A 14,275-nucleotide genomic window follows, 5' to 3' on the forward strand; every position below is an offset into this window, starting at 1 on the left:
CAGGGCTATAAGTATGTCACTTAGTATTGAGATTACTTATTATTAAAAACATTTCAGTACATAAGTATTAAAATATTAAATATACAATGAATTAAGCATGTATATTTCTGTATAATATATGTGACTGTCTATATAACAATAACTTTTGGGAGGACACCACTAACTCATTTCATCATTTCAAATCATACTTATTCACTTGGTCAATTCATTTCATTCTAAACAGAGCAAGGTTACACATGAAGAAATATATAGTTCCTACTTGAAATTATAAAACATATTTCTTTGCTAGTTTTTATCTCTGCAAAATTAAGCTCATATGTTGCCCCCAAGCTGAATAAAACTTGGTGAAATGATGAACTCTAATCTACTGAAATATAGTTTATTCAGGTATAGTTTATTCAAGTATGACCAAAAGCTTTGGTAGATTCAGACTATTGGATCAGCCCCAGGACCGGCTAAGGTCATCTAACTAGGTTAAGCGGTCAGAAAAGGTTTCCAGAAGAAAGAAAATGATCTGAAGTTACCTTGGAAAAGAGATGGTATAGGAGAAAAGGAAGAATGTTCCAGAAGGTGAACCAGCATATGACCCAAGAAGAAAGGAGAAAATTAACAGATCTGTAGCTGTTCATCAGTAGACAGTGAGTTCTGTGTCCAGATCGTCTGAGAAAACAAAAATTATATCACTTAAAAAAAATTCTAAAGAATAAAAATGTAAGTCTTTGTTCATAAGACCTAGTAATGACTGGACTAAGGTAGCAGATTCTATACCTAAGTCAGGAATACATGGTAACATTCACCCTTAGTAATAGAATGCCATATCCTTGTAACAGAAGAAAAATCTACCAACACCTTGGTAGAAAAATCTACCAACACCCAACAAAACAGATCCCTCTCCAAATGTCACCACAACTTGTCTAGTCATTGCCTGAATAAAAGTTGGAAATCCTAATTCACACTTTACTTTAAAGGGTCATTCAGGTTTTATGAGTTAATACTACCAAAAATGGCTGCCTCTTGTACACCATTGTTCTTCCATTAACTTAAAATAAAAATAAAGCTTCACTGCACACTTTTTTTAATCATTAAATTTTAGTGGAGGAAAATTTCTTTAGAAATTTACATGATTGTATACAGATATTTTTAAGTTATTTGTATATTGCTATTCTCTAACAAATGTGATAATGACTGTACATAGACCAACAATCATAAACAGGGAATAACTATTGGTCAAGTTATTAAAATTCAATTACATGACAACTATAATTTTGTAAATAGTGAGACTGAGACCTTGATATTAATAATACTAACAATAATGTGGGTTTAAGTCATAAATTTGCAGTAACAATAAGCAATGACTATAAGAAACTAGAAAGCATACTGTTACAGCAAAAAAGTGTATTAACATGGCTCTAATAATGACTCAATGACAATAATTCCAATTTTTCCAAGTTCAGTTTGACCTGCAGCCTCTGTAGTTTGTTTATTTATTTTGCTGACACATGTAAACAACACATGCAAAAAAATAGTGCAATAAAACCTTCCCATCACATTGTTTAAATATGTTTGTTCTCTTGTGAAGTATATGCAGGCATCTCACACAAAAGCCACTAGGAAAATACATAGCAAGAACACTGCAGACTAAAGGCAGATGTCCATTAGACATTCAAGAAAAGGCTACAGCCAGTGATTCTCTTCTATGGCAGCATTCTGCCATCCCACGCCTTTCCTAGAAGGGTTTGAATGCTCTGAGTCTTATACAGGGACATCATTCAGACAAACTTTTTCTCTCCTGCATCTCTTTTTCTCCATCCAGGTAAGAAGCTATAGGTAACATGGTGGATAATAAGTGGACAAAATCAAAGAACTCATTCATTCCATCTCGTTCACTTAGCAACAACGAACCACAGCAAGGCTTTAAAATGAAACACTTTCTTCCCCTCAACCACACCACACACACGCCACACACACCACACACACACACACACACACACACACACGCACACACACACACACCAAGGAGAAATTTAAAGTCTGTATTCTTTTTTCCAAGGGGAAAAAAAAAAGATGGAGTGGGCAAGAAAGAGCATCTTTCACATTCTGCATTTTCAGAGTAAGTATCCAACGCGACTTGCCATGATAACTAAATTTATTATTAACTGTGTATTTCATGATGTTAGTGACAATATGTTAATGTGATTTTTCACGTCCTCCTGCAGTGAACAGATGGCTCCTTTTACTTTACTTTCCACATCAAGTGTGATTATTTCTTGGTGCCAAAAGCCACCTGCCGCTCCTCGGTCTCCAGTCTAATTTTTTATGTTGGTAAAACACAGCAGGACTTGTTATCAGTTGGATGGCATCTTAATAAAAGGAGACATGCCAACATATTGACATCATGTTCAAGGGGAAATTTCAGCCCCTTCAAACCCCTAACCCCCTTCCTCCTAACCCCTTTCAAAAAGTGAGGGAGAAAAAGAAAAAGAAATAGATGCAAAGACCCCCACCAGATTCAAGATGTTCCATTACAATTGTTGGGCCTAGAGCCAAGATGCTGAATTGGTCTCCCTTTGTTTCCAAACCCAAGCACCCCACTCAGGGCTCTGATCTTTCATCCTGTGTAATGATAATTAGCCGTAACATATTCCAAAGTCAAATGTAAGCAGGAATACATTAACATTGAGATCAGTGTCAGGGCAATTTTCACTGGGAAAATGACAAAGAACACGCACGCACGCACGCACACATACACACAATCAAAAATTTCAAGATTCAAACATTCATAAAATCACTTTCATAGTGGTGAATATTAAACTTATTGACTTGTCTGTTATAAGTGCTTACCTAGAATGCCAAGGCTTCCTAATGTGGATTCAGTGACTCCCACAGCCCATGCTTAACAGAGAAAACATGAGTAATAAACCATGGTAGCTTGCTTTAATTTTTCCATTCTTTATTAAAACAAAGAGGGATAGTATGTTAGGTGATTTGTGGTCCAAGAAGAGGTCTTCAAGGCGATTGGATGGCATGGCTCTCAACAGCTGGTCCAGCACATTTGGGAACAGCATGTAGAGAAATGCGTCAGTGTTTTGAAGATTACCAACTGTGATGATGCATTGGCTATGACACAATCTAAAAAAAAAAGTTAAATTTCCTAGCCACAAACTATATAATTCAATGTCCTCACCATCAGGGCACACACTGTTAAATTAAAGGCTAAGTCCAAATTTGATAAAATTGAAATTTTCAAAATTGATTCCCATTCTTTAGAGACTGGAAAACGTAGCAGCATCCTTGAATGCCTGATATTTCTTGTTAAAAGCCAAGGAGTTAAACATATTGGCTTCCTAGGATTCACAAGGATTACAAAAGCAGAAGAAAATTTCTATAATAAAAGTGCAAATATCTCAATGAAAAGAATTCACAATTAATGGTTTTCTTGAGATGAATTATAACTAGATTATTCCACCACAGAATCTCTCACATTAACGTAAACTGGCAGTGACTCTTTTATTCCTTTCAACTGCGCCTTCAAACAAATGAACCTGTATGAAATAGATCTTTATTCACTGTATTTTCCAGCTTGAACAGCTTTGTATTTGCACTACATTTTCCCAATATTTTGTTATAAAAATTTGAAAACATAAAAAAGGTGAAAGAACTTTACCAACACCATTGTATCTACCACATCGATTCTACAATATTTTACTATACTAATTTTATCATATATCTTTTTATTTCTCCATTCTGTCATCTCATCATCAACCTACTTATTAGATTGTAAAATGAATAACCAATAGCTCATCCAGAAATTAAAATTATCTTGACTTTATGATAATTACTTAATAAAGTGAGAGTTATATATAGTGGTGTTCATTAACTCATTCAACAAATATTTCTTGAATTTCTGCTTTGGGTCAGACACTGTTCTAACTGCGAAAGACACAAAATTGAATAAAACAGCCAAGATATCTGCCCCCATTGAATTTATAATTTAGTGAGTTTTACAGGGGAAAAGCAATTATTAAATGAGTGGCTCTCAAGTTCACATGCCCAGACGGCCGGACTGCAGGTCTCTCCTTGTGACCGCAGCGCAGAGAGCAGAGCACGAACTGTGGCTACAGAAGTCATGGCAGGACAGGCATGTAGAAAGTTTCTTCCCCTCTTTGACCTAATATTAATTGAAAGGAATGCTGCGGAAACTGCCAGAAAAATCTCAAGGAAAAGTTTTGCAAGCAACTGCAAAACTTTTTGTAAAGTAGCTGCTGGATGGAGCTCTAAAGGAAAGGGTGGAGAGATTCAACCAGTCAGCATGAAAATAAGAGATAAAGTTCTTCTAGAATATGACAGCACCAAAGTGGTTCTAGACGACAAGGATTATTTTTTATTTAGAGATGGCGACATTCTTGGAAAGCATGTAGACTAAAATAAATCACTACTGAAATGGCATCCTGCCCATTCCACTGACATTCTGCAATCTCATCATGTAAATAATTTCCACGTCTCTCTTTTGTAATAAATTAACTATATCCAAAACTAATGATATCCAGTGCTTCTTAAAATTTAGTTTCACTGTACTAATATAAACATTGCCAAATAAAAATGTATAAATTAAAAAAAAAATGGATGGCTCTCTAAAACATGATGTGCAAAGGAAGATATGTCACTATACGCAAGTAAATTTAGTTGGGACTGTTAACTTAGATGTAATATAGGGGAGAAAAATGTTTATGCACCACTATAATAAAGCCCATATGTAGCAACTTCTCAAAACATATCCTCCAAATTACTAAATGAATTAATGCATTTTAAACCTTACAGTGTGGACATCACTTAAACGATTGTACATTAAGAAGTAACTGCACTCTAAAATTAGAGTAGATTTAAAGGTAAATAAATAATAATAGAAAGTCAATTTATTTAAGAACTCTAATTTTAACAATTCTATAGTAAAAGACTTTTTGAAGAAATATCTGATTTGAGGGGGACTATTATGAATGGTATGTCCACCATTAAAGCATTTGCATTTGTATGGAATATAATACAAATGAAATAACAATTTCTTATAAAGTTAAATGTATTCACAAATAAGAGAGTGCCAGTCCTTATTACAGAGGTGCTTTAATTAGAATACAGGAAAGCTGTTATAGACTAACAAGCAAAAGATTTTTAAATTTTTCTTGAAATGAAAAAAATAGTGGAGCTAGTTTAAGCTTCCTCATTTAAAAAAAAGAAAGAAAACATTAGTCAGCTTTGGTTAAATCCATCATTTAGTTTGTAATTACTTTAAGAAAGTTAAATTGAGACATTTATCTGATTATTTAGTAGCTACAATTTATTAACAGTAAAACTAATATATAAACTAATACTAGAACTAATAATTTTATAAATAAGTTACTTGTATTAAACACAAAATACTTAAAAGTATGCCTAGGTTCAAAAACTAATAGGATTGGGAACATTTATGTGTATATATTGATGTGCAAGGGTGAAGGGATGTAGAAAAGAAATTTGGGGTCTACCAAATACTTGGCAATAAAAATTAACATTTAAAAAAAAATTTAAAATCTGTTCCATGAAAATTCAAACATAGTATGGTAAACTGACATAATGGTAAATGTTGCCTCTAAATTTTTGCTATTAGAGAATCTCTGATAGAAATTTAAAAACTGAAAAAAGATATGATCAGAAAAGTCTGTACCATTTACTATTGATTTCAATTCTTTACCATTCAAATCAAGTCTGGTTGTTAAATTTTCTTTTCATAAAACTCCTTGGAGGATTTTCACTTAAAATGGAAAATATGAGCCAGTTAAAACAGTAAAGTAACAATATTATTGTTGATTTCTACGTTATTTTCCATCGTGTTCTTTTAGTTTCACTAAGAATAAATGAGCTTCATCCTTGAGCTAACTCAAAAGCGTAGTTTGTGGCCTAATGCAGAAAACTGCCATTCATTGAATGCATATTTAATAAATTTTCATTAGTGAGAAAATGGATATTTATTCACCAACTTTCCAATCTGAAATTCTAGGTGGACTTTCACTCTGGCCAAGATGAAGTAAGAGAAATTAAATTTATCCTCATTTATCATCTGAAATGATGAAAAATGGACAAAATATATAAAACAGTTTGCATAATTTAAAAATATATAATGACAATTCACAAGATACTGGCTATTAGGCAATGAAGGGCAGTGATCCCTAGGAGGCAAGAAACAAATGGCATGAGTATTATGACTTCTCAACTTATTGCCTTGAGAGAGTTTTGAGGCCACAGCACTGGGAGAGGAAAGTGAAGTGCAGATCTTGTGCTGAGGAGATGGGAGCTCAGGATCCAGAGAGATGACGACAGCTAGAATGTGCAGGACATGGTACTGGAAAGAAAAGAGTTGCACAGGAAGAAGACTCTGGAGATCTCCAGAGAGTATCCCTAGAATAGTCATTTGATTATTGATCAGTGCATGTGTGAGAGGAAAATACTTGAGGCTGAGGAAAGATGCACATGAAAAATTAAAGATAATAGTATCCAGTGTTAACCCAGGTTTGGGAACATGGCCTATTCCCACCAACCAGGAAAACCTCATTCTCATGGGCCTTGGGTAGAATACAGTGAAGGATCTCATCACAGTAAAGGGAAATAATTAGTCCCAGACTGAGCACTGTCTTGTTCCAAACAAATCTTAAATGCAAGACCCGAAAGAATCAAACTATTTCCAAATAACTTAACTGTATTCCAAAACAGAACTCAAGATTTATATGATTACAAAAATATCCAGCAACCCAACCAGGTAAAATTCAAATATTTGGCATCTAATCAAAAATTATCAGGCATACAAAGAAGCCGTGAAACATAAGCCATAATGAAGAGATAACGCAATCAGTCAAAACTGAACCCAAACTGACACAGACATTACAATTAGCAGAAAATGAGATTAAAAGTTATCCTAACTGTATTCCATGTGTTCAAAACATTAAGTAAATATTTTGAAAACTTCAGAACTTCTTTGAAAGAAAGTACAACGTGTGAGGTGAAAAATATAATGGATGAATTAGCATATTAGATATTGGAGAAGAAAAGATTAGTAAACTTGAAGACACAGCAATAGAAACTGTCTAAAATAAACCATAGAAAGAAAATTATAATAATGAGTAGAGCATTAGTGATCTGTGGTATAATGCTAATATGTGTGACCAGAGTTCCTAAAGCAGAGAAAAGAAAATTATTTGTAGGAATAACAGTCTAAAGTTTTCCAAAGTTTATGAAATCTATAAATCCAAAGATCCAAGTAGCTTCATGAGGCCCAAGCACAGGAAATAAGAAATTACACCAAGTAACATCATTACAAAACTAAACGAAACCACTGATAGTTAAAAAAATTTTACAAGCAGTGAAAGAAAAATTGACATGTTAAAAATAAGGATGACAGTGATGTTCATACCTGCAACAACACAAGAGAGATGGTGAAGCAAGTTTAAAGGTCCGTCCCCGAAAAAAGTTACTTAGAATTCTACATCGAGAAAATATTTTAAATAGTAAGAGGAAATACTTCTCAGATCTTCAAAAGCGGGAAGAATTCATTTCCAGTGGATCCACACACACTACAAGAAATGTTGAAAGAAATCTTAAAAGCAGAAAGAAAATGATAACAGAAATATGGACCCATAATAGAATGAAGGTAATGGTAACAGTAATTACATGGGTAAATACATGATTTTTTCAAAAACTAAAACCTCCTAATAGAGTGATTGGGGCGGGGCGGGGCTTGGGACGGAAAAGCTGGGTGAGAAGGTGTAGCGCCAGTTGAAGGGCAAAGGTTGCCTCGAGCAGCTTCAGTTTCAGCCCAGGCAGCTACTGCGCCTGCGCCTTAGACTCCTGCAGCGTGCCCCTCCCCCTCCCCATACGCACCTCCATCACCTGGTTAACGGCAGCAGTTTGGCTGAGTCTACCAATTGATTTCATGGCAGCCCCGAAGGAATCAGTTGTGGGGCCGTTGGTGGGCGCAGTGGTCCAGGGGACTAACTCTTCTAGATTTCTGGTTTTCAATTCAAAAACAGCAGAACTACTTAGTCACCATCAAGTACAATTAACACAAGAGTTTCCAAAAGAAGGATGGGTGGAACAAGACCCTAAGGAAATTCTTCAGTCTGTCTATGAGTGTATAGAGAGAACGTGTGAGAAACTTAACGAAGTGAATATTGATATATCCAACATAAAAGCTATTGGTGTCAGCAATCAGAGAGAAACCACTCTTATCTGGGACAAGTTAACTGGAGAGCCGCTCTACAATGCTGTGGCGTGGCTGGATCTGAGAACCCAGTCTACAGTTGAGAATCTTAGTAAAAAAATTCCAGGAAATAATAACTTTGTAAAGTCCAAGACAGGCCTTCCACTTAGCACTTACTTCAGTGCAGTGAAACTTCGTTGGATTCTCGACAATGTGAGCGAAGTTCAAAAAGCCATTGAAGAAGATAGAGCTCTTTTTGGTACCATGGATTCATGGCTTATCTGGAATTTGACAGGAGGAGTTAATGAAGGTGTCCACTGTACAGATGTAACAAACGCAAGTAGGACAATGCTTTTCAACATTCATTCTTTGGAATGGGATAAAGAGCTCTGTGACTTTTTTGAAATTCCCATGAGCATTCTCCCAAATGTCTGCAGTTCTTCTGAGATATATGGCTTAATGAAAGCTGGGTCCTTAGAAGGTGTGCCAATATCTGGGTGTTTGGGGGACCAGTCTGCTGCATTAGTGGGGCAAATGTGCTTCCAGGAAGGACAAGCCAAAAACACATATGGAACAGGTTGTTTCTTACTATGTAATACCGGCCGTAAGTGTGTATTTTCTGAACATGGCCTTCTGACCACAGTGGCTTACAAATTAGGCAGAGAAAAGCCAGCATTTTATGCACTGGAGGGTTCTGTTGCTATAGCAGGTGCCGTTATTCGCTGGCTAAAAGACAATCTTGGAATTATAGAAACCTCAGAAGAAGTTGAAAAACTTGCTGAAGAAGCAGGTACTTCCTATGGCTGCTACTTCATCCCAGCCTTTTCAGGGTTATATGCACCTTATTGGGATCCCAGTGCAAGAGGGATAATCTGTGGTCTCACTCAGTTCACCAATAAAAGCCATATTGCTTTCGCTGCATTAGAAGCTATTTGTTTCCAAACCCGAGAGATAGTGGATGCCATGAACCGTGACTGTGGAATTCCACTCAGTCATTTGCAGGTAGATGGAAAAATGACCACCAACCAAATTCTTATGCAACTACAAGCAGACATTCTGCATATTCCAGTAATAAAGCCCTCTATGCCTGAAACAACTGCACTGGGAGCTGCCATGGCAGCAGGAGCTGCAGAAGGTGTGGGCATTTGGAGTCTTAAACCCGAGGATTTGTCAGCCGTCATGATGGAGCGGGTTGATCCACAGATCAAGGCCACTGAAAGTGAAATTCGTTATTCCACATGGAAGAAAGCCGTGATGAAGTCAATGAGTTGGGTTACTACTCAGTCTCCTGAAAGTAGTGATTCTGCTATCTTCTCTAGTCTGCCCTTGGGCTTTTTTATAGTGAGTAGCATGATGATATTAATTGGAGCAAGATACATATCAGGTACAGCATATTAATACCAAGAATGGATTTCCAAGATGTGACCTTTTTATATTATGAAAGAATCCAACCATTCTGTGTTTTAATAGAAGATGCCATAATAGACTCTTCATTTATTTATAAACCGCTTCCTGCATGACTTATGGGAACCTTACAAGTGGATCTGTGGCTTGAAATAAATAAATTACAGAAAGAAAAGAAAAAAAACCACTGTGGAAACATTTGGTGTACTTTTAATATTGTCAGTTAAGTTTGGGCCAGCTATTTCAGATGTTAAGCCCCTCCATTGTCATAAAATTCTGCCCCATGCCCTCTAGAATATAGGATGTTCGGATTCTGTCTGTGGAATCTTTCACCAAACATTTTCTAACACTATGAATCTGGATTTGGTTCTCTGTGTCATGCACTTGATTAAGAGGTGTAACTAACTGCCCAAACTGAGGGACTTGTTGTTTTTAATAGACCCCCAAAACCCTCTTTGGTACTTATGAAGGAGACCACAATATCTTTACTGAATGTTTAATGGACACATACATTCTTACAATAGAAATTTAATATTCCCATAGCTTAAATATATTCCTGGAAAATATTTGCCAAATTAAAATTCTTCATTTTACATGATCTCACTAATTACAACAGTTTGCTATATAGTTCCTAAAGGGAAAAGGACACTTTTTTCTTAGTTTTTTTTATCTCTCCATTTTATGTACTTTACTTGGTATGTATAACATATATGCTTATATATTTCATATAGAGTAGCCCATTTATAAAGTTTATAAAAAGAGTAGTCTTAAGTAGACCACAATATACATGAATATTTTAGTGTAAATATTTGTATATATTTTTGGGCAATGTGTATACATATTATTTACCAGGAGAAACTTTTTCTTAAAGAGACAGTATTTAAAATTTAAGCACATGTTTTATATTGTTATTAAAAAATGTAATTTCAACTCTATTTCTTATGCTTTACCTTTTGATTTAATTGTATTAGATGAACATATGTTGAAAAAAATGTGGAATACTACAGTAAGCATTATTTTCAAGCAGAAAAAAAGAATTGACTGCTCCAACAAAAATAATCAAGTATGGAGTTTAAGCATATATAAAAGAAAACAAAAAGAAAGCAAGAAATTTCGAAGTGGATAAATGGAAGTGCAATAATATAAGAATTTCATATACTATATGAGAAGTGGTACAACATCATTTCAAGTTGTTACACTGATAGTTCAAGATGCATACTCTAAATCCTAAAATAACAAAACAAAAATTATAATTAATAAGGAAATTAAGTACATAAGCTAAAACAATAAAAATATTCGATTGATCCAAAAGAAGGCAGAAAAGAGATGAAAAGGGAGAAAAAAAAAGATAGGACAATAGAAAACAACAGCAGAAAAATATATTTAAACCTACCCATATAAACCACATTAAATATAGATGGTCTAATTATCTTGATTAAAAGGTAAAATTGTCATCAGATAAAAAAGCAAGACTCAAAAATATACTGCCTCCAAAAAATATATTTCAGATACTAAAAAAAAAGTTAAAAGAAAAAGGATATTAAAAAGATATGCTGTTAATATTAATAGAAAGCTGGAGTGGCTTTATTAATATCAGAAAGTAAATTTCAGAGCAAAGAACATTACCTGTGATAAATGAAGACATTTTGCAATAATAAAGGGGCCACTTCGTATAGAGAAATAATCTGAAATACTTATACAACTAAAACAGAGCTTTAAAATATACACAGCAAAATCTGATAGAACTAAAAAAACAGTAGATAAATCTACAATTATAGTAGAAGATTTCAACATCTCTTCCTCAACATCTCATGAAACAAGTAGACAAATTTAATAGAGAAGATTTGAACAATACTATCAAACAACTTAATTGACATTAATAGAACATGCTGCCCAATAATAGGAGAAAACACATTCTTTTCAAATGCATATAAAACACTTACCAAGATAGACCTTATACAGACCATTAACCAAGCCTCAATATATTTGCAAGGATTTCATTCAAAGTGTGCTGTCTGAGCACACTGGACTTATAAATCAATAAAAATTTCTTGAAAATATCCAAATATTTGGACATTAAATAACAAACTTTTAAATAATCCACGAGTGAGATAGAGAAGGAAAATAGAAAGTATTTGGAACACAATGAAAATAAAAACAACAAATCAAAATTTATGAGATATTACTAAAGCAGTACTTAGGGAGAAATTTATAAGACTAAAGAAGAGAGAAAATGGTTCAAATAAAAAAACGAAATAAAAGTGGCATTAAATACAAAGTAAATAGAAGAAAAGAAATAATAAAGATGAGAACAATAATCAATGGTATGGAAAACAGAAAAATAATAGCAAAAATCAATAGAGCCAAAAGTTAGTTCTTTAGAATAACAATAAATTGATAAACTTTTAGCCAAACTGACTAGAAAAAAAGATGACAAAAACGATCATTATCAGAAATAAAAGTGATATAGATTCTAAAGATATTAAAACAATAATACCGGGATATAAGAAAACTTAATGCCAGTAAATTTGACAACTTAGATGAAAGGAAAACAAAAAAAAAAAAAAGTAATTTAAATGGCCCTATCTCTCTATTAAATAAGTTAAATTTCTAGTTTAAAATCTCCCCACAAAGAAACTCCAAGCCCAAATGGAGAAATAATAACCATTCTACACAACTCTTCCAGAAAACTGAAAAGGAGGGAACATTTTCAAGCTAATTCTATGAGGACAGGATTACAACATTACTCTGATTCCAACACCAGACAAGGATATTACAAGAAAAACTGCAGATCAATATCCTTTATAAATCTAAATGCAAAAATTCTCATCGAAATTTTAGCAAAATTAATCTGACAATATATAAAAAAGATAAGACATCACAAACAAGTGGAGGGATATAAAGATAGGATAATGAGTAAGTACTGGAAAACTCAATCAATGTATTTTACCATATTAACAGACTAAGAAAGAAAGCCTACATTAGACATAACTACACACTGACTAGAATGGCTAAAATTCAAAAGATAATCAGTCATACCAAGAGTTGGTAAAGATGGGGAACTGAATATTTCATATGATTCTGCTGGAAATGTAAAATGGTACAAACATTAGAAAACAGTTTAACAGTTTCTTAAAAAATAAACATTCTAGGTATTTGCCCATGGTAAATGAAAACATGGCTGTACAAAGATTCGTTCATAGCACTTTATTAGTTATAGCCCCAAACTGGACACAATTCAAATGTCCATGAACAAGTTAATAAATAAACAAACCATGTATATTCATACAATGGAAGACTACTCAGCAACTATTAATACACACTACAATGTAGATGGCTTTCAAAATAACTAAGCCTAGTGAAATAAGCCAGACTATCTACATAGTGTTTGATCCCATTCATATTCAATTCTAGTAAATGCAAACTATTGTGTAATGACAGAAAGCAGATCAGTGGCTCCCTGGGAATAGGGCTGGTGGGGGCGGGGGGAGAGGTAAGGCAGGGGGATGAAGAGAAGGCAGGAAGGGGTAGAAGGCATAACCATAAAGGACCACAAAAAATATTGGGGGGTAATGGATATGCTCATTATATTAATTATGGTGATGGTTTCAAGGGTGAATATTTATGTCAAAATTAATCAAATAGAACACTTCAAATATGTGCAGTTATTATAGGATAAATTATACCTCAATAAAACTTTTTTTAAAAAGAAAAAATTTTATCTTCAAACTCTCTCGCTGATTCTACAGTCTGCTAGGATGGGGTGTGTCAGTTACTCTCTCTAAAATGTCTATGAGTTTTACTTGAAGTCATTTGTGTGATTAGGCTGGAGAAGTACATGATAATATCTAGTATCATTTAAAACAAATTAATTTCCCATTTCATTTATTTGGTCATAACTCTCAGTCTGAGACTTGCTGCAAATGACCTTATGAAGAGTCACAAACAAAGATATGAGAAAATCAGACTAAAATTCCTCAAACTCTGTATTTCATTCTCACTCCTTCAATATTACACTCCTGTGATTATCAGCTTTCTTTTTTTTAAATGCCTTTATAAGTCTCATTTTCATAATTTAACTTAACATGATATTGGTAAATTACAGTACTTTGCCCAGAGGCTATACAAGAGCTTCTGTATATTCTATTATAAAATTAGCTAATTAATAATTTCTCTATATTGCCACTAAGCAGAACTACATGGTTAAATTATGATGATGGGGTCTCATTGCCTGCATATTATAAAACAGCAAGTCATCGTTTAATGTCAGGTGTATGTATGAGAGAGCATGAACTCAAACACTAACTGGGAGAATGAAAAGCATCTAATTCTGACACTATTTTCCAAAGATGCAGTTTGTGAATTAAAACAAGTAAGTCGTATCTGGGAGGGGAAAGGGTGCATAGGAGGAAGAGAAAGAGAAGAAACAAAGAAGGTCATGAAAGGAAAGGAATGTTATAGGTATCCAGATAGGAACAAGCTGTACTATTAAATCTAATTAAAGATACCCTATTGTAGTATCCACATAGAAGCAGCACTAAACACCCAAGGCCTTTCTAGCTTAGCTCTAGGAATGGAAACTATACACATAGGTTTTAGAGGGATACACATCTTTCCCTCCTCACCCTATAAAGAATCTTAAATTAT

The 14,275-nt window shown here is 34.1% G+C and overlaps 1 protein-coding gene and 1 pseudogene across 1 annotated transcript; both read left to right on the plus strand.

Moving 5' to 3' along the window:
- The first annotated feature begins 4,126 nt into the window (after nucleotides 1–4,126).
- LOC102896418 lies at nucleotides 4,127–4,423 on the plus strand (annotated as a pseudogene).
- A 3,533-nt stretch (nucleotides 4,424–7,956) lies between these two features.
- On the plus strand, nucleotides 7,957–9,804 carry GK2 (glycerol kinase 2). Its single transcript, XM_006907620.1, has one exon. The coding sequence runs from the start codon at nucleotides 7,958–7,960 to the stop codon at nucleotides 9,620–9,622; it is 1,665 nt and encodes a 554-aa protein (XP_006907682.1). The 5' UTR covers nucleotide 7,957; the 3' UTR covers nucleotides 9,623–9,804.
- Nucleotides 9,805–14,275: the final 4,471 nt, after the last annotated feature.

This window comes from Pteropus alecto, unplaced genomic scaffold (genome assembly GCF_000325575.1).
Source record: "Pteropus alecto unplaced genomic scaffold, ASM32557v1 scaffold161, whole genome shotgun sequence".
In the NCBI taxonomy this organism is placed as follows: domain Eukaryota; kingdom Metazoa; phylum Chordata; class Mammalia; order Chiroptera; family Pteropodidae; genus Pteropus; species Pteropus alecto.